This window comes from Chelonus insularis, unplaced genomic scaffold (genome assembly GCF_013357705.1).
Source record: "Chelonus insularis isolate UGA/USDA-ARS -01 unplaced genomic scaffold, ASM1335770v1 contig_346_pilon, whole genome shotgun sequence".
In the NCBI taxonomy this organism is placed as follows: domain Eukaryota; kingdom Metazoa; phylum Arthropoda; class Insecta; order Hymenoptera; family Braconidae; genus Chelonus; species Chelonus insularis.
The window spans coordinates 134,042-159,402 of record NW_023276510.1 but is presented as its reverse complement, the minus strand read 5'-3'; the positions used below and the strand labels follow the sequence as shown (position 1 = coordinate 159,402).

The 25,361-nt window shown below is 35.8% G+C and overlaps 1 protein-coding gene across 2 annotated transcripts; it reads left to right on the top strand.

Annotated features, from left to right (window-relative positions):
* The first annotated feature begins 13,588 nt into the window (after positions 1 to 13,588).
* vn (membrane-bound neuregulin protein vein) lies at positions 13,589 to 25,326 on the top strand. Of its 2 annotated transcripts, XM_035082512.1 has the most exons (6): positions 13,589 to 15,626; positions 19,125 to 19,287; positions 19,711 to 19,853; positions 20,729 to 20,837; positions 21,999 to 22,057; positions 25,128 to 25,326. In XM_035082512.1, the coding sequence occupies exons 1-6, from the start codon at positions 14,606 to 14,608 to the stop codon at positions 25,136 to 25,138; spliced, it is 1,506 nt and encodes a 501-aa protein (XP_034938403.1). In that variant the 5' UTR covers positions 13,589 to 14,605; the 3' UTR covers positions 25,139 to 25,326. The 2 variants fall into 2 exon arrangements, with proteins under 2 accessions (XP_034938403.1, XP_034938402.1); XM_035082511.1 differs by lacking the exon at positions 25,128 to 25,326 and having other exon boundaries at positions 21,999 to 22,271.
* Positions 25,327 to 25,361: the final 35 nt, after the last annotated feature.

The following is a 25,361-nucleotide window of genomic DNA, read 5'->3' as shown; positions in this document are numbered from 1 at the left end:
ATTGAAAATATTTTTAAGAATACTTGAATGATAAATGACCTTTTTTTTGTTGAAAGAATAAATAACATTTATTATTAATCATCGTCTAATCACAAAGATAACTTGGAAGAAAATTATAAAGTAGTCTTCTTTTAGTTTCATTACATTATTTTTATGATAAAAATAAAGACTGGATAACTGTAATAAAAGGAAACCATTGTCACTCACGAGAGTTGATTTGTCAAAGTCGCTCGAGATAAGTAAGAAGTTAAAAGCCTGTATTGTAGCAGGATAAAATACAATTGCACGAGAAAAAATGATAGTAGGAATTTATTCATAAAAAAAAGAAATATCCCAATATACATAAATTGCTTGAAGATCGAACACTTGCGGATTCCAGACTCAATACCTGATCAGAGAAGTGTCCTGTCACAGTATATAGTGCTAAGGCGCAAAGATGTTATCGCGAAAATTGGATTGAATTTTTGCGGCCGTCGGGGTGACCGTCCGAACGTATAAGCACTCGATAAAATATTTTTTAGACCCTCTGGCAGGCTTGACGATGCCGCCTGTGCGATTTCAAAGGGATTAGTTTTATGGTGAGATAAGAATCCTGAACGCAGTCAATTCCAGTTAAGCAAGTGAGAGAAAAATAGTGCGTGAAGGTGATCTGTAATTGCCCATGTGACACACTAGACATTTATTCCCACATTTTTTTATTATGTATACCCACGAAAGATATCCTTCTGTCCTTATACCACTTTCCCCTTATTATACAGCAATATATATCTTACATATAAGAGGCGCTAAATTTTATTTTCTCCGGCGTCAAAAGCTATTCTTTCGTGAACCAATAGATCAGTTCGGGCGGACGGATTGCCTTATTGACGGACAAAGTGGACGGACGTTATTTACCGGAGGGACATTTTCCTTATATGTCGTTCCAAGTCTCAGATGGAACATGAAATCAAGTTAAGCTGCTGTGGAAACCAAGTGCTCTCTGATCGTTTCTTCAACATACATATATGTAGGCTGATGAAAAAAATTTTGCAGTGCCAATTGATTTTAAGTTGACTCTAGATTGAGTACGATAAAATACATGACAAAATCAACCCAAAAGCTTGCTTCTTAGTCGAGTAAAATAGCAGCTAAAAATGGAAAATCTACATAACTTTCGTCTGACAACATAATAATCATTGAAATATAATACCAGATTGAGATGATAATATTTTTGAGAAACATTTATGAACAAGAGCGTGAAAATGGAATGGATTTGGAGGAAAGGTAAGAGGGCAGATAATAAAAAAGGAAAAATAAATGTAACATTTGACAGTTATGAAGTAAAAAAGTGCTCGGAGCTAAATGTGGGCGACAGACCTTGACAGCATTGCAAAGAGACACTGATGCGCAACGACATCCAGCGAGTCAATTCGATATATCTTTCACGGTTTCACTTTTCTCTACACATCCATCATTGAATTCAGATGTTACAGGTGATAAAAGGCAATAAAAAACCTTATAAATAGATATATATAATCTCATTAGAGCCATTGAATGACACTGGAAAAAAATATTAGAGCATATAAATTCATCATATAAACGCTCTAGAGGATGCTACAAAAAGTATTAATTGAATTAGAATCACAGATAATGGTTTTGCCACGATCTCCTCATCCATCAGTTTTACACGCTGTGGTGCGGCCGTCACAGTGTTAGGGGGGGTTAAACGAGAGTAAGAGAGAAACCAGAGGGGGAATAATCCGAGCCGAGTGATGAGATTAAAGGTTCCAGCAGTGGAACGTTTCGAAGAACAGTGGACTGGGCCCAACACCAAGCGCCATCAACACTCGTCGTAGCTGTATTCCGGATGAAAGAGGCTCAAGTGCATCGCGCCGTAAAATAACATTGTCCCACGAATCATGATCGCCAACCACGGGGCCAACTAAATCCAAAGAGTGAAAGAGATGGAGGAAGAAAGCTCGCGAGCGCCGCCCATCAACAAACTTTTACAAAAGCGCAAGTTTATGTACTAGAGTACAATGTAATGGTGTATTGTATGTACTCGTTTTGCGGCAAGTTTTTTTATATCGAGCGAGACAAGAGCGAGGCAAGTGGTGCAGAGTCATAATGCAGAAGAAAAGAGACAATAACGTTGATGGCGTGCGGGCCGATGGGGATTAGCGAGATAGAGCAACGCGGTGGCGTTGTTCCGTGAAATTGATACACGGCTTACACGCGCAAATCGCACAGTAGGTGGAGAAAAGAGTAAAAGAGAAAGAGTAACATTGCTAGGAGAAAGAGGTTTTGATGGTGTATGTATAGACGTGAATATGATGAGAGAAAAAATTGGCAATGACTGTAAGCTGCATCATAGACGTGAAAGAGAGAAAGAGATGTGGGTGAGGGATAGGAGGAAGGTAGCTAGGAGAGACATGAAGAGTAGTAGACTGGCGCTTATTTTTATCGGCCGTGACGGCAGTGCTGCATATATTTTCATATTCGAACAGAACGACCTGGGAATATTGTAATTTGCATTGGAGACGGTGGAAAGACTCGAGAGTCACGCTTGGTGAGGAACGGCCAAGCAGGGAGCCGATTCGAATCGTCGTAATATGCAAATCTATCGTATACTTCTAGGCTTCTCTACTTTTACAGAAATTCCCATCTTATGTTGGTATAAAAGTAAATATAATATAAGATGGTATTTTCTTTTATATTGTCAACGCAGAAGATTTTAATTCTATTCAGGGTGATGCTTCTGGAAGAGAGTAACATAAAAATCTATGTTTATTTAACTAATAATCAATTCAAGTTGGAGATTTTTAATAGTGATCTCAGTCAGATGTGATTAGATTCAACCAAGCTATTTTTTTTCTTTGAAGCATTCATGATTAGGGTCAGTGTCACCATCTGATGCTTGGGGTCAATCTTGGTCACATACTTTAAACGTTTCAATCTCACATTGATTTATATATCCTTGTCATGTTGTAGCTTTTGAGAATACCCATTATAATCAATTTCATTTTGTCGTGGCAATATTTAATTATTTGAGATAAAAAATATTATACCATCTGTTTGAAATGTGCTGGAGGAACACTGATATATGGCCAATATTTAATAATAATAATTCCAAACTACCCTATTGCTACTATAGAACTACCCATTACATAAATAATTATTAAATAGTCCTGGTTTTTCGTCATTTTTTGGGCCTGAATTTGCTCCTTCATGAGTTTTATCACTATCTCCAACTACCTTATAGTAGTAATAGAGTAGCTGAAGGGTAGTAAAGAGGTAGTAATATAACTAACATGAAACTACCCATTACCCAATGATCTTGGCCTTATTTTCTTTTTTTTTAGCTTGAATTCATTCTCATAAGTACCGAATCAGACTAGGTATCTCAAAAATCAACTGGTCCACGTTGATGGACACCAGAATAGAGTTGAATTTAAATTAATACCCAAGAGCTTAATAACAATTTTATAAATTTTGAAGAATAACTTTGACAGTTGTCTGTACACAAATAATCGGCTGATCAATAATCAATGAACCTGAATTTTGTAGGAACTATGATCCATCAATTATTGATTTATCATGAGAATACTATTGATTAAAATATTTTTGGGTAACTCTAAGATAATTCTAAAACTGTCCAAAAATATTCCGATGATACTTTTAATGAATTATAAGTTAAAAAAATTTTATTGCAACTAATTATTGATAAATAATTTATTTTTTTGCAGGTAGACAACATTTTAGATGAAATAATGAATACTGTAAATGAATGCTACTTCTCTGTGGAATAAATTAATAGAGAGGATCGATTCTAGCGATGGAACTTATTGAGACATCAATTATTGAGATAAAAAAAGCTTGGAATGATGGCAACCTTACTCTATAGGAGAAAAGTGTGTAGGGATTGATAGCACCAGCGGCTCTACGTAATAAATTTCTAATCGAGAGAAACACACTCAGCGCAGGATATATGACCACCTTCCGGGACGTCGACGGCTTTTACTAATAACCGATAGCCCAAGCGAACCGTGGAATATTATAATTGATTTATTGCGTCCCGAGATCCGCCGGCGTGCGAGCGGATTTATCAGAACACGATCGAGCAGGACATTTTGCCATTTTGCTTCCGCCTACGAAGTAGTAGGTATAATAATAACTATCGGCACAGACAATGGCACTCTGCTTGTCTCACATATACATTCGTTATTTTACTGGGGCAGTTACCAGCGTGTCCCAACGAGTTTACCAACGCCCGCGAAAGGCTTGTCGTTTGTTAAAATTGTTAGGGAGAGCGAAAACAGTAGTGAGAGCAACCTCGCAATCTGTGATTCAGCCCCATTAACCCCGAAATCCGTGCGGACTTGCGCTTAACTTCTCTTTCAACTCTAGTCCCTCATCATCTTCTCTCATCTCGACTATTTTATCAATTAAAACTACCAATTCAATAAAAACTGATCGAACTCGAATCATCTCTAATCAAAAATTATATTTTGCCCATCTCAGTGTTTCGTGATTTGTCTCTCGTTTGCTCACCAGGGGAATAATTACATCAAGAATCGAAGAACATAAAGACGTTGGAGAAGAAAAAAAAAATTATCAAATACTTTTGTATACTTGTAGATGTTTTATTATGGTGTAGAGCTTTGTAGACATCTTTGCAAAATAATTCAACATTGTTTTTTTGTTTTTTTATAAATATACTATTATTTCAAAAGAAGTTGTTTTAAATAATTATTCTTGATCTTTGTTTGATAAATATCAATAAGATTGCAATGTCAAAAGGAGGATGATTATAATGCAGGAAGCGTTTTAATCCTAGTGTTATTTCAATGTCTTCAAGGGTTTCTTCCCTTCCAAGAAACCTTGGTATTTATAATTATTATTCCTGGGTTGATATCTGAGACTTGAATTAAATAATATTACTTCATTCATTATAATGATAAGTTCTCTTATATTACTTGTATAAATAAAATTGACTCCAACAAAATTTGTTCCACCATCATTCCAGTAATGAGACTAACCTTCAGATGAGTTCTAACATGTTGTGTTCTATTTATAAAATAAAAAAGAATTAATTAAATTAATTTTTTTAAATGTTTTAGAGTTTTTGCAGGGCTACTTTGTTTTCCAGAGGTATAAATGTAAATATTATAATTTCATAAAAAAAAATATTTATTCAATCAAGCTGAAAAAAATGTCCTTTCTTTCAATGCAATAATTGTAAATAAACGATAATTTAGTCAAGTAATTTATTAGAGTACATCCGACTGGCAACATTTATCGATAATAGTAAAATATTTATTTTACTATAACCACTAAAATAAAATTTATTCGTAATTAATAACATATTTATAGCATACAAATAAATATTTTTCCCATAACGTTAAATATCCAACAAAATTTGTTAAACATATTTTCATTTTCCAGGAAATAATAAACAGAAATTCACAAAAATCTGATGTTTAAAATGGAATATTTATGTAAGCATAAATTTTTTTTGTAATAAACAAAGAAAAAGGAATCCCTTGATATTCTCATTTGGAATAAAAACGTGAAAACGATTAAACCGTACTCTTTTTCCACTTAAGTCTTATAGTCTTCTTCGCAAATCCGTCTGGCTAGCAGAAGTATTTCGTGCAGAATACCAATTCGCTATTCGTTGTGGCATATCGGCTGGACACTTGAGAGCGTGACACAAATGCCAGATGCAATCAGGCAAAAGAGGAACGTGGAGTAGAAGGTTCAAGTGTTATGTGTAGCCAACTCCCACTTGCCAATGTCTTTAAGCAAAAAATACGTTTAGGGTGGACAGAATTCCATGAGTAAATGTAACGAGTCCTTCTCACATCTTTACTCATCATAATACCCAACTGTATATATATATCTATATGTATATCAAATAGAACATTCAGGCTGAGGTGGCTGGAGTGGGTGCATATAAATATCTAGATGATCGTATGCGTCACCCACATATTTCGAGGGGGAACCATATACATAATAATATAATCAATGCTTTCTTCTAAATATACATTGTTACACTAAGATAAAAATTTATCGATCTTTGTTTTATCTTGACATTTTTTTTTTCAACTACATAACAAGTCTGCTTAATTTTATAAACAAAACAAAATTAAATTTTTAGAAAATTCACTTCTTACTAATTAGTATTAATTGTAATTTATTTTTAAAAATAAACAATCATCAATTTTAAAGACCTATTGATGTTGGGGTAAACTGTTTTGATTTTTGGAGCAAATAAAAAACTTTTGGGTTTTACTTTCAACTGTCACTAAAAAAAAATATTGTTATAGAAACAATCCAATGTATAGTTGAATTAGATTGGTGTCACAGCAATCCTTATGCTTACTCTAATTATTTGGATAGCTATTATAATTATCTAGACAGCTGCCACAACTATCTTGACCGGATGAGCAAGTGAAGTATTGCTACAGTAGCTCTGCTATGAATGTTGAAGATTAGATAGTTAATCTAAAGGGAGCAGTATGAATTTTTTTTTTTAGTGCAGAAATTCGTTTTTATTGCTTTTTCTTGAAAATCTTCATAGTCTTTTAGAAAAATAAAAAAATTTTTAAATGTCTACAGTTTTATTCCATTAATAAAATTTTGCACGTATGTTTAGTGATATATGTATTAATTTAATCATAAATTCGATAAACCATCTTCCAGCATCGTCTTATCGAATCCCCAAGACTTTATGAAAATATTGAATGACTCAAAAGACTCGAGTCTTTTATACGAATAAGGTTGATAAATTAAACTAATAAAATATCACCAATTCGCACTCTAATGTCGGAGAAAGTCACGAATTGGAGTTCCTTGCCGACATGCAGGGAGAATCTTTTGAAAGTTGACTACCTCGCAGATAGAAAGAAGGAGGGTGAAATTACGTCAAAAGTCTGGAGAATTTATCGGCGCACTTTTTAAACTCCGCCTTTCCCTACAGGATTAGCATATTATTTCTATGGAAAGAACGGAAGATGAGAGATCGAGAAGCGAGGTGTTGGTCCTTGCGGCTAAAGAAAGTAGTATAAACCGAAAGAAAGAATGAAGCTTACTTATTCTTTCATTTTTATAACGCCTGTGCGCGAGACCATATCAAATATGCTGATAAATGATTCTTTTACTTTGTAAGATGGAAATTATTCTCGCAATATCGATGATCAAACCGCACATCAAGAAATAAAAGAACAAAAAAATCTATTTACATATGTATACAATTGGACGTGAATACGAAATACGAGGGAAAATATCTCTATTTCCGTTTGGTCAATCAGACAGTAGCTTTGACTTTGATGTCCATCATTCACATTCGGCTTGATATTTTATGGAAACACTGACCAAAGTATTTTTTTTCATCATAAAATAAACTGTAGCATGCAGTAGATGAATTTATTTTTAAATTCAATCAGCAGAAAAAATTATTGATAGAGTAAGGAAAGGAGATAAGTGTCCTTTACAGCTGTGGAGAAAAAGAAAATTTATCAAGCTAGAAAAAGTTATCATTTAATCTTGACTTGTACTACTGCGGATAATGTTGTTCACGAAGTTATCTCGTACGAGTAGAGAGACAATAAAACAGCGGGCGAAATGAATGTATACATTGACTTGACATTTATAAGGGAAAAACGTTGCTTGTATATATATATGTAGGCTCTTTATATTCTTTTCCCAATTAGGAGGTAGAATATCCATGTTGAGAGAAAGAGAGAGAAAGAAAGTCTTGGCTTTTCCCGTTTAGGCTGTCACTGAGGTTGATAAAAAAAAACACCTGGCAATGGGTGAACCAGTCGTGAATTCAACATTAAACCTTGAAATAAACAGAAAATATTTTCATATTTTAAATGAGTTTTATTTTGTCAATCACACTCGACAAATTTTAATTAAAATTTTTTTTTAGCAAAAAAATGTTTATTGGGTTGATGATAAATTTCATTTCAATCAACAGAGTATAATATGATGATAATATTGAGTCCCCATTAACCCAATTGTGTAATAAAATATCATTGCATCGAAAGTAAATTATAATGAAGGTATTTTTTTGCGGAGAATAATAATGATTCGTTGAATACGCATGTCTGACTCATGAAAGTAGATACGTAACGTTTGAGCAGATGCATTCCGTATCGAGCTCATCTTATTAAAAGAAAAAAAAATTATTTAATTTTTAACTGAATGCACGTTATAAAAATAATCAAGTTTTTTGGAGCACAAATATTTTTTTTAAATAAAAATTATTATTTATTATAATAATAAAATTTTTTGATCAATTTAACTGTAATATTTCACCAACATAAGTTCGAAATTTGTTGGTAATTTAATAAATTTTCTTCGAAACCAATAAGAATCTGTAGAATGATGAAAACGATATTGGAGCCATCAAATGGATCTTTTTTCAACGATGAGACAGAAATAAGAAAAACATTTTTTATTTATTCTTCACTTGGATGTTGTTGATGGAGGGGTTGTAATACATTGTGAGAGCTTTTTCTCGAAGGGTAAATAAGTTATTCTCCCCCTGGGAAAGTCTCGATTGCAACGGACGGCGCCAGCAATCTTTACGACGTCGGAGAGTTGACGACGCCAGGCGTCGTGATTTCGCGTCGGCGACGCCGACGCCCGTAAAAGTCCAAAGCAAGTTTAGCGGGAGAATAGCTGTCTAGTGTATTATAGGTGGACTCGTATATATCCACATAGATTGTACACTCACAAAATAAATGAACTTTATATATATATGTATATATCTAATTGGAGAATATCTAGAGATATTTATTTAGATCCACATAACATGTTGGGGCGTAGATGATGGGTGCGACTGATTCGCCACACTCTGATTGTCGCGATAACAATTTCTTCTTCGGTAATCAGCGCGACAGAAGTCGAGGGCATGCGGAATCGTAACGGCGCGTCAGGAGAATCAAGAGTAGCAAAGACTCTTGTCTTTCTCTATAATCTCTATCTCTCTTATTTAATTCCCCCCCTGTAACTTTATCCCTTTCTTGCTCCGGCAAAGTTGGCTCGCGAGTTACCCAATATAGCGAGCAGGACAAATATCCTTTTAAGGCTCAATACCATTGGCGGAAGAGGCGCGTCTGAACTTGCTGGCGCGAGCGAGTATGGCATCAACTTTTCTATAAACGTTTCTCGTCCACGTCATTGTGTAGCAAAGAGAGGACATCAATTGCATATTCAAAGGGCTAAAAAGTTTCATGTTATATAGATATATAAATAAAATATCGATAAACAAATATAGAGCGCATGGGACTGGTATGAAATGGTTAGATAGGTTGGAGAGCACAAGAAAAGCTTCTTTAGCAAGTTTGGTGCGCAAAATGCAGCACAACAGATCGGAGATCACGCCAAGGAGGTAAGCCCTTGTAGAGGCAGGCTCTCGGTATGTCGCGCTCTTTTTCTCCTTGCGGGCCCGCAACCACGTACACACGTCTTAACTCGTTTGGTATACCATCAATACCTCATATCATTCTCATTACTCCCACTATGAGAATTTCATCTTGACATGTTGACAGTATATTCATCAAATAATAAAATAAAAGTCAAGTCGACGGAGACGGGCGGAGGGTAAATAAGCCAGGGAAACTTTCCACTTATATGGTGTGCTCTCTACTGCGACGAAGCATACTGCTACAGGGCCATTGTTGTGCGTCAGAAGACCCAAAAGCAACTACCAGAGCAGTAGCTGTGTCAGTGGCAGTCCCAGAGAAAGACCAACAGAGCCACAAATGCCGCCAGTGACTGCATTAGCAATTCAAATTGGCGGCAATTTTTTGAGTGCATTTTTGACCTCCTGTATCAACGATCCTCCCTGTCCTCTGGCATCCCCCTTCGGGTCTTGGATCCACGCCGAAATTCGCCTCCTTATTAAGCCCGCCCGCGCCATATTAAGGTCTCTTGAGAGATGTACTAGTGTGTCCAAGAAAACACTCGACAAAACCACGTAGAAGCTTCATAAACTGGTATAGGGTAGCAAACTACGCTCTCCACACTTGTCAGCCAGTTCCCCCCCACGACTTTTATCCTTTCGGGGTAGTGTTAACTATCTATAGATATTATATGAGACACCACACCACATACAAAACTCTCATTTTGGAGTTGAACACATTCCACCCCAAGATTCCGCAGGTGACTATTTTTTATAGTTATCAAGTCTTCAATTATTCTTTGTGGTATTGAACAACAGTTTCAAGCTATAAATCAATTATCGGGATAGTATAGACAGCTTGGAAAATAAAGTTTTAATGACGAATGAATAATGAAACTGATGAGTCGATCATACAAGGGTCTGTGTGGGCATCTCACGTTGTCTCTCTTCTTTTTCTATCTCTCTTATACCAATGCCAAGTCAGTCTGTGGCGTGCACTTCTATTTTTAAATGCATTCGCAAGTGGCATGCGGGTGGCCGTCGTGTTTTCCTAAGCTGGCGCAAAATTACACACTGGCTGCTCCGTTTTGTAGTCAACTCTTCTATCGCTTACTTTAATTTCTTTTTTCTCTCGAATCTTTCAAAAAAAAAAATTATGCAAAAAAATCTTCTCTATCCCGTTTTTTTTCTCTTACTTTATTTCAGGATGTTTTTTCTCCAACATTTTTTTATCTCACTCTCACTGTGATAATGACACATGTGTATTATTGTATTATATTGATAAAATTTACTACGAATAATTTTATGCTAAAAATTGATACTAATTTATGATAAGAAAAATTTAAATATTCAATTAAAATACATCGGCTTAATTTTATTTCATTATTTTATCTTAAAGAGAGAAAGAGAGAGAAAGCATAAATTCATGTGAGTATAATTTTTTAATAAATTGATAAAAATGAAAAGAAAATTTTTCGCGTGTGTATGCTCATCATATATGTATGTATGTAACATAGTGATATATAGAGCGACAACGACTGCGACGACGAAGATGCAATACGTTAAAGGAAAAGAAGAGAATAAGTAAAGAATGAGAGAAAAATAAGAGTATACGAAGATGTAGGTTTTATTTTTCGGCAGACCTTTATAGCTCTCATCCCCTTGTACGGCGCACCGGCGAGGCGCCTCAATCAAAAGCAAGTAAAACGTAAAAAATCAGCGAACGAAATTCGCGGAGGGTCTTTTACTCTCAGGGTCTGAACAAGCCTTCTCTGGGACTATTGTTTCCTCTCTCTTGTTTGCAGCTCTTTCTTCCCCAAGCCCCTCACGCTCGTTTGCTGGCACGATATGCTAGGACACGTTAACGAGCCAGTAAATATGTTGACTGGTTGACTGAACAAGAAGCGTTTAGCTTCGCAGTGTATATAACATATAAGCGCTCTCAACATAATGATTATAATAGTTTGTTGGTAACTGGCGAGAGTGAGAGAGAGAGTTAACCATTTTAAAGCCTGTGGAAGCCGCTATGTAATTTTCCACCCACTAAAATAGCCATCGGGCTGACTACCCCCGAGGACCAATCCGCTCATGATTATCGGCAAATAAGGTACAGTACGAGCTATAAGTCGTGAAAGCCTTCACTCGAGTAGTAAGTGTCTGTTTATATATACAGGTCAGGTGGCACTTGCGCTCAATCATGGGAACTTGACCTTTTGCTAGTGGTGTGCTGCTAAGTCTCATAGACAGATTACTATTCCAAGGTCGTGCTCTTTAATTTCAAATGATTTAAATGCTTGCTTATCTAGTCTAATGCACTAGACAAAAGAGATGGAGAGAGGAAAAGGGATTTATAAGTGAGTTAAAGGTACATTATGTACATAGGTAGATATTATTATTATAAATAGGTGTATACATATATGAAGTGTGGGTATATATAAAGAGAGAGGAGACTTGGTGGAAGCGCGAGTATACAGGTAACATGATTCAACGTGGTATAGGTCAGATTTAAGCCGCCTTTGATATTTAAATCGGGCCGTGCGAGTCTCTCGACCACACGCAGGAATTTACACGTTTCGTACCTTTCTATACCACACTGGAACGCCGCCGTCGCAACAGCACACGGCGCTCTTTTACCTGAATGCAAAAGATAAAAATATTCAGTGAGAAAGAGGAGCAAAATAAATTTATGCGGCTACTCGACTGCCTAAAAGTTCCCAAGACTCTTTTGATCGTGTTATATAAAAAGGTATATATATATACATATAGATATACACAAACAACAATATAAATAAATTTTCCACGATAAGTATTATGTATACACATGTATTTGAGTCATGTGTGTTGGATTTATATTATGACTTGTTATGTGTTTAAAAAGAGAGAGTGGTACATATAGTTGTTGAATTGCGAATAGAGCGTCAAAGTGCGTAACAGAGTGGACAATCGATGAGTGGAGTGTTACTCTGTCACGGTTGAATGACAATCAGACATGATGGGGATCGAGTATAGAGATACGTGTAGGTTGAAATAAGAGGGTGAGAGAGTAGAGATGGACGATTAACTCATCACTCGATTGAGTCAGACAAGCTTTTCGCCTGGACTGTATTGCTAATAAGACACAGGCAGTTAGTGCGAGAGAGTAGCCGCGGGGCAAGGGAGCAGAAGACCAGACCGCCGTCGCAGCAACTTGGTAAGACTGCACACAGACTGTGTGTTGGGTAACGTTCGCGCGCCAAAAACTCGAGGTTGGTCCCAGTGTACTCATATATACAGCGGTATGGCTGTGGTCCCCCGTCCCTGCTCGATCGCGGTAGGCAACTCCTGCCTTGGACCACCCGAGTTCCGAGGTGAGTGCCGGCTACCCTGTAATCACGTGCAGCCGTGCCGCAAGCCGACAAACCAAACGAAAAGAGATAAAGATAAACAAAGATTTTGGACCAAGCCCTCATCCAACCAGAGTGACCAACTACTCGATCGTTGCTCTTGTCATCACCACCATCATCATCATCATCATCATCATTATTATTATTATCATCATCATTATCATTGTGTTGAGGTGATGATCACTCTGTTGTTATATTCTTTTCTTTTATTCTTCAAATTCTGCAACTGGTACACACTTGTATACATGTAGAGTCAATGTGTTGGTGATTATTCCAATAAGTGCGAAAGCTTATGGAGAAAAGACTCCAAGTGCAGAGTGGGGAGGAAGGAATACGCGGGCCTACGGCACGTGCATGCACGCGATACGGAAGACGAGAGCCTGGTCAGCCCTCCACCACCACTTCTACTTATCCAACGACTCTTCCGAGCCAGTAGACTAGACGGCGCGTGCCAGGTGCGCTTACTGCACAATGCTACTCGGCCCAGTTGCATGCGAGGGCGTTCATTCGTCCGGAATTTCTCAGACTTCTCATGCTGTGTCATAAACACTTGGTGGTTGAGTTTGATTCCAAAAGAGGGGTGTGGAACGCGTGAATAGGCGAGTCAGTAGTTTAATACCGACTGGATATGAGTTGAAGAAAGACACTACCAAACGATCAAGATAGAAAAGGAGAGAGAAAGAAAGCCAGGCGCGACAGGCGACGCGGCAAGCGAGCGAAAAGCCAGCAAGACGTGCGCGCGCAGAGCCTCGACCGGCGCCCACGAGGAGTCACTGGCTCTGTGACCGACCTCGGCGGTGCGAGAGCAGCCTGCTCAGTCTAATTTCAACCGCCGCGTGCGTTTGTGCGACACCCAGAACCTCTCTCCAACGTCACGAGGCCTTCTCTACTCGTTCTGGAATTTCACCTTTTCAGTGCTCATTTGAATCTACATTAGAACAAGAAAGACTAATATTTACTCACTATTATCATCAATTAATTGGAATTTTATTAATTCATTTATTCAACGTTTATGTAAAACTTACTTTGGATGTTATAATAATGACGTACTGATAACAATTCGGATGATATAATTCCATCCACTTTGTACGTATATTCACTAAATAATATTTCATAAATGATCAAGTTAATTCAATAAAATATCGTAAAACTGGTGAACGTATCTTACTGTGCGTGTGCACACAGTAAACGCGTGTGAACAAGTAGAAATGCCGCTGAGAAACTCGCCACGTGCGCGCTTGTGTTTATAAATCGATGTCTGGAGAACCGACCAATGAGACAATGATGATACTCGATTACACCTGTTTTCAGAAGCAACTATACATACGTCATTCCCAACACAATCATCACCTTCTTTATTCCCATCACTTGGAATCTATTATTATCAGCAATGGAAAAAAGTGTCTTTGGCAGAAATAGGATAAAATGAAACTTGGTAGAATCAATGTCTCATCAGGCTGGATTACTGCTCACCTTGTTGATGGTGTACCGGCATCTTTTTGGTTTTGTTAAATGAACAAATTGATTTACTTCAAGAAAATAATCACAAAGGAATGGCTATTTTTTGCGACAATTTAGATAATAAAAGGATCAAAATTAAGGATCCGAGGACTATTGGGGACTCTTGGAGTCCCTCATCGGATTGGGAGTAATCGGAGACTCCCAGATTGAAGAGATAAGTGTGTCTATATGAGTGTGTAAGTGTATGTGTGTATGTGATGTTAAAAAAGAGTGGTTAAAATGAAAAAAAGTCAATTGAGTCAAGTCAAATTGTCGCAGGATTATAAAGACTGCGACTGTAAGACAAGACTAAGAGTAAATATCGGTGATGGGATGGACATTTAGATTAGTAATTGTTTTCAACATACGAGTGGTGAATCCAAGTGTCAAGAGAAACGTCATAGTAAACGTCAGCGTCGTCGTCCTCGTGTCCACGTGGTGGTGGTGGAGGTGGAGAGGAGAGACGCGGACGAAAAGCTGGAGAGAAGGAGTTTTAGGGGTAGCAAGTTGGATAATGCGGGCGTCCTTTATTTTATTGGGAATTTTGAGCGGCTGGTGGTGCGCTCTCGCGCTAATAGCAGCACCCCCAGCCAATTTACAACTTCAGGGACCGGAAGATTTGTATCCACGAATGAGCAAGTGGTTTCCATTCGCTGCTACGTCAATACGACATCATCATGGTGGTTGGTTATCTTCCGGCTACGATGCAACCGGTCAGTCAATTGCTGTGAGGTCTAGAGCTGGTAGATCTAGTGGCAGTGGTGGTGGAGGAGGTGAAGGCGGAGGTCGTACAAGAAGCGAATCAAAGAGAGAACAGCGAAAACGTTGTCGTCGAAAAAAAGGTGGAGTTTGTAGAGGAAGAAACTGGTGTCCTGATATGGATGTTGGTAATCGTGCTTTCCTAGCACCCACGGTATTTGAGGGCAAAGTACGCAGCATGTCCTCGTCAAGGAAACCGGGATCCAACTATGCAGTGACCTTTGAGGTAAAGCAAGTCTATAAGAGTCAAGCTGGCTTCCAACCACTGCGTAAAAACGACAGCGTTCGTCTGCATTTTCGCGACAAATCAGACAAGAGAAATGGCAGTGGAGGAAGGTCTTCATTGTGTCGTAACGAGGACACTGACGGCCAGACAACGAATCACCGGTTACACACTGGTGTGAATCAACAGTATGGACTCCATCAGAGTGATCATTCTAAAGTGGTGCGCGCCGACATTAAGCGTGGCAAAGTGTACCTAGTGTTTGTGAATCGTGTAGGACCTAGAAACTTTACAATCTTGGGTGAGCCGGTGATACGGAGCAAGAAAAACGAACAGGCGGTACAGGCGGTCATTCGACCCGATTACGGTGAGTCAGTCTAACGAGATACTCATTACATTATATATCTAATACCAACTCTATTTTATTTTTGATACACTTGATGTGTGTTTTATGCATGAAACAGAAAATAAATTTTATTCAATAGTAATAAACTCCAACCATATCATTGTATCATAGCATACTCTGCTGAAAGATATTATCATCAACACTGGCCCGTCGCTCGTCTTTATTGGCTGACGTCATTCGTTGAGTCTCTGGCTCATGATCGTCGCGTACCGATGAATTATCAGAATGAACAATTAATCGAGGCAAATAAGCGATTAATCGTTAAAAGTTAGTCGTTGCCACTTTCTTGTCTGTCGTCTAGAACGTATCCACTTGTCATCGGCATCTAGTTGGCCAAGAGGACGCAATGCCAGTGCTACTAATGCTAGTATATGGAGTCGCATGTATGTACCCTGAGCACGTACGGCCTGTGACCATACTGGGATTGTGCACAGTGTTGGTTGCCGGGCTACCGGCGCTCCTTATGCTCCCTAAGGACAGAGATAAGACAAGATGACTCGTGTGGATTGACGAAAAGCAAGTGGGGAGAGACGAAAGCAACTGGCAAGAGAGACAAGGGGATCAAGTAGACTGCTCGGCGACTGTTTAAACGTCTTATTGGACGTGCAAATGGGACGATATACTCGACATCATCCTCATTGACCGATTTTATTTTATACCATCATCATTATAACAAATAAGCTATGTTTGGATTAGTGTTGCAAGTGTAATTATCAGTCGTTATCTCTTGCATTGATGATGGTATCTTTTGCAACAACATTAACCGAGTTTGATGTCCACAGCGTGGATTCTCGCCGACGGCTCTCTTCCTCGAAAGTTTCTTCCGCGAACTCGCGACGCACGATGCGAGATGCCGGTCACGATCTCTCGCATCATGGACGTTTCTCTCCCTCTTTACCGCCGCTTTGCTCTTTGTATTACGCTCGAAATTCATTCCGAGCAAGACGCGCCGTGCTTTTCGATTTTTTTTATATCTACATATGAGAGAAACACTCCGCGAATAGTCAGCTGAACTCGAGAAATACTCAAGGACACGAACAAGTGCAACTGGAATGACGATTTTTCTTTAGAGAAAAAAATTTTTAAATAAAATAAAAATTACGAAAAAATAAAAAAAAATTTAAAAAAAAAAAATCTATATACATACACACATTGATATTACACATATTCTTGTATGCCCCTTTTCTCGCTCACATGCTTGCATTTACCAGCCGCTTAACTCGTTACTTTCTTTAACGGCAAACGCAGTAAACGCTCGCCTGCTTACTCACGGTGTACCGAATCGTATAAGGGAAAAACGAGCAGCCGGATTGGGCGATGACCAGCGGGATTCCGTCTCTCTCGATCATGTCGCTGTGTTGCCATTTCATTTGGTCGCTTCATCTACTACGGAAGTGTCTCTTTAAGTTACATACTATGTTGCATTTCTCCTTTACCTATATATACACTTCATACATACTGCACTCTACACCCAGCCCTTACACTTTATGCATTAAAACTTGTTGAAACATGTGTAAATTACATTGCCACGCTTATCAGTAAGTTCAACCTGGTCAAAACAAACATACTATTGGCACAACTTACTGGCAAATGTTCATTTATTTTTACCCACCAACCAATGTGACAATTTACAAATTGTTAACAAACTGCACAATTATCATATCGCTTGCCAGACGTCATTGCACCTTTAACTATTTTTTTTCTTTTTTTTTTTCATCTATCTTTCATCATTTATCTAAACCGATTAGATTAATCATCGTTAATTTATATTAAAACCTTAACTTATAACTATCTCCGATGAATTTCATTTCACTTCTCGACGACAAAAATATTGGTTATATTTCGAAATTCTATATTTATATCTTCACAAGCGAGATGAGACAAATGAGAAAAAAAAGAGAGACGAAAGAGGAGAAGGAGAGAAAAAAAGATAACTTGACAAGTCTCAGTTTAATTGACTCGCAACTCTCAATTACCATAAAAACTTTCTCGGCCTAATTTCAAAAAAAGCTCCAGAAAAATTATTAAAAATAATAAAAACGTTGCAATAAAATAAAGTATAATTATTTTTATGTCGACGATGAAAAAAATAAATATATCAATTTAAACTTGTCTTCACAAATAATTGAGAAATAAATTCTTTCATGAAGAAAGAAAAATTCTTAATCAATTATGACTTTGTATTAATAATAACTAAAGGAAAATGGATTTATTCTGTTCAACTTTCATCTCTTTTCATGCTCAACAAAGTATTATAAACCAGATGAAACTCTATATATATATTTCAAATGAATATTAATACAGCAAAGTGAAAGATTTCCAAGTTTGTATATGCTATTGACGTATTTCATTGCTTTCTACATAGTCAAGTAAACAAGTCTGAATTCGAGCTATTTTATTCCTTCTATAAAAGTGCTCCTAGAATGACAATTAACTTTACTACTAGGTAGAATATCTCTGAAACCTCCTACATCTGAGAAAATTCCGCAACGATGAGCAATCGTAACAAATAATCAATTACTCAAAGTCCCTCCATAATATATCGCTTTCAATCGCTCATGATTTCTCTCTCAGTTAAACTGGCATTCTCCTCTCGTTTTTGTTTTGACTCAGCTCTTCCATCCGGTGTTTGATTACCCACCACGTCGAATCACTGCAGCTACCATACAGCTTCCCATTATTCTAATAACAATTCTCTCAAATCCATTACTATACACACTAGAATTCCACCATCTGTCTGAGCGTCGCGATCAATGTTACTTATTTAAATAATTCATCGAGAAGCGTCGGATATATCTCGTTACTGTAGAGAATATAGCTGCCAAGTAGTAATGGTCGATATGCAGTCCGACATACCGTATATTTGTATTCCCAATTAACCAAGTGATTATTTAACTGTCTTATTAATGATTTTCATGACCTTAATCAGTAATTAAAGTTTAATTAATCAAGTGAAATGGACAGAGTGTACTCCAAGTTGATAGAATTTAAAACAATAGGGTGGTGGCGTCGAGTGACGAGGTCTAATTATAACTTACGCCACACCATGACTTGTGTGTAATCTACAAGAAACGAAAATAGAAGCACTGAGATGCGCTTGATGATCAGCATCGGTACGACTACGACACTCCATATCACACTGTACTATTAAGTGTGAATTTTTACTTTTCAATATGCCTACCTTAACTTACGACCTCAATTTCAACATAATCAACAGTTTTTTGTCATTAAAAGAAAAAAAAAACATTTCAAAAACATCATAAAATCATTAAGAATATTATCTCCTCTTTCAAGGTTTAATTATTTTTTGTTATTAATGTGTTTTGTTAAGTAAAGAAGAGAAAAAAGAATTAATTTCAATTAAATTACTAGAGCATCACGTTCTGCTTCGTCTTTTCTTGACAATAAAAAATGCAGATTTCACAGTAAGATAAAAAGTATAACTAATGCCTGTTGCAGTTCGAGAAGTGACGTTATCGGAGCTCAGGGACTCGGTGGCAAGAACGAGAGAAAGGGTGAAACTTGTGTGTAGGACTAGAGGATCGCCACCACCTCGAGTCCATTGGCTGAAAGATGGTCTGCCTCTTTATCCCCGGAGAGGTCTGAGAATTCAGCACAAACGGTGAGAATCTAAGGGATTTATAGACATTTTTTTGGTGTTTTTTTTTCGCCGCAAAAGTGTGGGGAATGAGTAAAAGAATGAGAAGGTAGCAGAGATGAGAGGCGATGAGAGAAAAAAATAAGAAAGGAAGCGGCGACCACAGTCGACAGTCGGAGAGTTTCTAATTTGGTGTCGAGGAAAAATCGACACTCCGTCTAGACTAGCGGCACTCTCGGCTCTCATGGTCTCCCTCTCACTCTTTCTCGCGTGCTCATCTTGAATTTCTATTTATATATTCCACCTCGTTCATACAACTCGACCGCTTTTCGCTCTTTCCTTTCATCTCGTTACGTCTCCGCTGATGCCTCTACAAGCACTTGCGGAGATAATAACTAACTGTAAGTATTAAAGTCATGATGATATCACGTGTGCCATCATTTACAGGAGAAGATCCAAAGTGGTAATCGCATCAGCACGACCCGAAGACAGTGGACGGTATGAATGCATTGCCCAAAGTACCTCTGGCTATCAGGCCTCTCTAGCAGCCCAACTTCTAGTCGTACATGACACTAAAGCTACTGAAACCAGTAAGTCATTAAGAGAAACCTTGCAATTCCTAACATCAATCTAACAATAACTCTGTCACTTGTTTCCAAACACTTTCCACTATGATTTATTCTAGTTGTTATAATGAAGATGACAACATAATTACCAATTAATGAAACCATGAATTATTACTTTTAAAAATAACATTTCTTCAACAAATGAAAATTTATATTAAAAACCTTGGATAATAAAAATAGTTGTCACTTCCTCAATAAAACGTGAAAAATATACTTGTTCGGGGTAAATACAATTTAGAAGAAAAAAAAACAATTTTCTTTTGGAAAAGTAGATTGAAAATAGTTGAATGTTTTCTTAAAATAAATGAATATTTTTTTTCTCACAAATTTATGTTTTTTCAGAACATGAAGTACTGTAAATGTATTCACAATTTAATACTAAAAATATAAGTGAGTTTTTCATGACCTGAAAAATATTAATGCAATAAATATAACAATTATTTATATTATTATACTTATTCGATTCAGTAGAAATGTTAAATCATTCACATATGGCAAATATCAATTCATGTTCTTACAAGAAAAAAAAAAACATTGATTATGTATGTAGAGTGTCGGAACGAATCTATTTTATTCTACTTTAAAGAATTTTTCAGAAACTCAAAACAGATAAGCTTATTAAGCCATCTATGAGAATGTTAATGCTAAATAAATAAAGATAAATTGTTTAAAAATAAAAAACCTACTAAATTTTAATGACAAGCATAAATGATTGAAACATCAATATTTACATTTTACTAAATAAAATACACAAACGAATTACCTTTTTCACTAAATAAAAATTCTTGTTTTTGCTTCAAATGATAATTCCATTTTAATGAATGTACTGAACTTTTCAGCAACTGTTGCATGGCCCAGGCAGGAACAACCCTGTCCAATAGCGGGTGACTTTTGCATGAACGGAGGAACGTGTCTTTTCTTCGAGACAGTTGGTGAACCAGCATGCAGGTGGATATTAAATCTTTTCAAAAACTAAAATATAAAAAATAAATTGTTTTGTCTGGAATAATCTAGACGACATTGAATCGTACAAAATACACAACGTGATGAGATATATAAAAGTATATTTGTAATGTGCCAACAATATTCAAAACGTAGTCAAAACATCGGCTGGAGATGAATGTCGAGAAAGTCACAAGAGTGATACCTGGCAGGGTCAGCAGAGTATTGGTGATTATCACCAGTAGAATTTTTTTGGGCATCTTGCCAAGTTTATTGATATTTATAATTTCCAAAGGATTATTATTTTTCCATCTGTTTATTCAAATCCTTCAGAAAGTACTCATTCAAATTCTATTTTTAATTATATATTTTTTTAAACATGAATGACTTCAAATCTTACATAAAAATATTGATATTGAGCTTTTGGAGATCAAAAAGGGAATAAAAAGTTATCAACCTTAGCATGTAGGATTGCATTCAAATATTAAAGAAGTCAACTTATTCCAAACTCTCAGATATCTACCTAATTCTATCCTCCTAAAAAAAGAAAGAATTTCAAAATGTTTTCTTTGGTACCCACTTGCACTTGACCGGTTTTCATTTTCTAATAATATCAATACTAAAGAACAACATGACAATACTAAGAAGAAAACTCTAATTATTGTTGTCTAAGTTTTAAAATCATCAATCTGCAACATGACCGAAAGAAAACAAGTCGACTATCAATGGAGTATGAAGTAAAAAAGAACAGAAGAGAAAGGGATTGATGAATTCCAGCAAAGTGCATGTATAGAGTTGGTACATAATGAAAATGGCGGAACAAGATAAAGCAGAAAACGTGAAAAATAGTCAGTAAAATTGGCAAGAAAAAGAGATGTTAAAATTTTCGCGACACATCTACCGAGACTTGGGCGTAACGTTAGCATGCTAGGACGTCGCTCACGCGCGTACCCAAGAGACTCTCTCATTTCGAAAGAGTATAAATAGAACGACCAAATTATTTTCCAGAGAAGCGTCTCGAGTTCCGTAGCTTGTTCGTAAGCGTAAGAGACCGATGAGTTGACTCTACTCGTGAGGCAACTCATAGCCTGTTGATTAATATATATGAACGTATATATATATACACTTGATAATCTTATAATAACGTGATTATAAAACGTGTTACAGATGCGCCGAGGGTTTTACTGGTCTACGATGCGAGACCAAGGACGTAATCAGCACAGGAAGTGTGTACAACCGTCATAGAGCACCATTTTCATGCAAGTTGGGTCTTTCGACCTCGTATTACTGCTAACGATAGTGGCGTGGAACCCAATTTGGTAGCTGCTACTTCTTTTGGCGTTCCCTCTTATTTTATACGTCATATTTTATTATCTTTATTAATATCTTTATTATAATTATTATAATTATCGATTATTAATTATTCATTACTACAACTAAGATCATTATTATTATTATTATTTTAATTAGTTGTTATCTCTTAATTCATGTCAGTTTATTTCCATTTTTAATATTTTCCATCGATTCATCATACTTTTTCTATTCCTTTTTCTCCTTTTTATTTATCTCTCCACTACTATTATTATTGTTTCTATTTTCGACATAATTTGCTATTAATATTATGCCTAGCCCCGATGTTTGCAATTGAATGAATGCTGAGAAAAAATTGTTTTCGAAGATGAAGAAGCCATTTGAGCTAAATTGATATTTTATTTATAATTTTTGTTGAACAAAAATTATTTTTAGAATGTTAGACTCATTTTTAAATAACATGATGAACCTGAGAAAAATTTAATCATCCATTTTTAATAAATTTTCCTTTGATCTTCAATATATATTTATTTTTCTCTTAACACTAAGTTGGGAGAAGATAATCAAAATGAAAATTATAATGGATAAACTTTTAACATCGTTTTCAAAAAGCTTAAATGACTTTCTTATTTATAAAAACATTTTGTAAACATCAATTATAAAATGATCTAATCAAAATTTCAATTTGGCTTTTTGTCAATTTTTTTTTAAATTAAATATTATTGTTGATAGCCTTTAGGCACTTGCTCTCCTATATTTCCATAATTTCTTTTTTTTGTAATGATAAAAAATTTGCATAAATATATTTTTTTTTGTTATATACACTCCTTATTTATATATATATATATATATATAGAGAGAGAGAGAGAGAATAATGATAATTAATAAATATAACATAAATTTTTTATTTTTGCCGATGAATTATACCAAAGAAGTGTCTTCCAAACACTACCACTCGCCTGAAAACATAATTGGGCAACTCGATGATTTCATTGACAGCCCAATTTTTTTTATTAATCTCGCAATTGATGTACTGCTTTTTGTTCTTGAGTGCTTTTGATGTTCGTGTTGACGTGAGAAGTCGAACGTAAAGTAAAGTGTGTAATAGAATAAAAGGCAGCCCACTTGACTACAACATGAGAGAGTAAAAGTGCCAGGCTACATCTATCTCGGGATTCTATTTATGTTTTATACATTATTATTATTATTATCATTATTATGTTATTAATTATTATTACTATTACGACTATTTTAATTATTATTTTACATTATATTTAATTTTTACGTGTAAATACATGTATACATTCACGAACTAAAAACATACATGTATAAATAAATTATATTTAAATAGAATATAAAAAAAAGAGACAATAGATTTTTTTAAAAATGAATTTTTATGTTATATAAGTGATATTATTGGCACATAAAATTCATTTTTGTTATAAAAAAAATTTTTTTTTCTAAGTATAAATTAATTATTTAATTTATTTATTAATTATTAACTATCAATTTATTAATTTGTAATTAAAGATGATCTTTATCTTAGTAACAATGAATTTTTAAATTGAATTTCATTTTATTTAATTAATGCTACTACCATTATTAATTTTAATGTGTTTTAATTTTATTAGATCAGACGATTGCGTGCAAATAACAACTGAAGCTCGTCCCTCGACGACTGAATCTATTTTTGACTTAGCATCTCCCGCGAAGATATTGAGAACGCGAGCTTATATTATTGAAAAATCATTTTCTCAATGATTTATGACAGCATTGTACTTTAATTATTACATAAAATATTACTCAAAGATACTACCAAGTCACATACAGATACATTTGTACAATCTTTGATGCTTGTGTCCAGCTGACGGCAAACGACGACAGTGACGGTAAAATCGTACAAGATAGGTGAACTCGGATGATTCACGAGAGTCGGAAATAGAACTGAAACCGTTTGCCCTCAAGCGACTCTTACTGCCGTCTCTTGATTCACTTAGGCAGGAATTCTTGCATAGCGAACTATATATTGTAAGTGAGTTAAATACTTGCTTGAGCTCATGAACAATTTTATTTCAATATATATTTTTCTAGAATCAGCAAATAATTTATTATACGTACATTAGCTAGAATATGGAGCTTTTAGATGGCTAGTAGCTTGTCATTTTATTGTATTATGCTGGAAGGAGCATTGAAAGAAGCTTGCCAGGAGTTGAGCATGTTCTTGCTTCAGTGACTGTTGAAATGACCATGTCATTAAATTGCACTGAGCAATAGAAATCATTTTTCTTCGTCCGGTTTTAAATTAGTTGGTTTTAATAAGCTTCTATATTTTATAATCACATGGGTTTATTCTTTAACATGTATCTTGTCTTTTAAAGTTTACACTACAACAAAACAAAGATTAGATTTCAATGGTCATACTCCAATTACTCATATAAGTTACAGACAAATCTAAAAGTAAATTTTTCAATGTCCAAGAAATAACTTGGCAATGAATTTCAATGAATGAATCTATGAAATACATTCCGAGTATTGAATAGACACAAAAATATTTTTAATATACTATTTTTAAACCTATCCAATTTTCGTTAATCAATCAATCTGTATGAATGATTATTTTAGGAGCTTAGAAATTTAATTTTCATCACAAGAAATTTTACTTATCAACACAATATCAATATTTCCAGACCATATATATTTCGCTGTTGCCCAGTATTATAACTTTAATGTTAATTTTTCGTACATTACTTTTACAAGTGAGTTGGCGGACTCTGTTGAAGTCCACCGAGGTAAGTTGGTTACGTTATAATTATACATGCAAGGGGACGATGCACCGTGAGTCAAGACGTCGACCTCGATAAAATACGACGCCTTAGTCTTTTTACAACTCTAATAGCTTTAATCTATTGAAATTAAAAGTCACAAGTTCAGCAATGATTTAATGCCGAAAAGGCTAATTGTAAATTAAAGTATGCTTTCTTTCAGAGTCAGAGTAAAAGGATGACTGTAGAGAGATAGAAGAAAGGATGAAGACTGTCAGGACGGTTGGACGTCAAAGGGCTGTTGAAGAAAATTGGCGAGCAGCCGGGCGCCGCAAGTAAGACTTGGCGACGAATTTCTCGCCCGCGCCAAGATAAACTTAATGGTTCGAAGTAATTCGAGACTTCCGACAGTTACTACGAGGGCTCCAGCCTCTTGGCCATTAACACCATTGCATAT

Coding starts and splice junctions, on each gene's coding strand:
- vn (XM_035082511.1), top strand. CDS start 14,606: ATGGGATGGACATTTAGATTAGTAATTGTTTTCAACATACGAGTGGTG. Junction 15,627..19,124: donor GGTCATTCGACCCGATTACG/GTGAGTCAGTCT, acceptor TGCCTGTTGCAG/TTCGAGAAGTGACGTTATCG. Junction 19,288..19,710: donor CTGAGAATTCAGCACAAACG/GTGAGAATCTAA, acceptor CATCATTTACAG/GAGAAGATCCAAAGTGGTAA.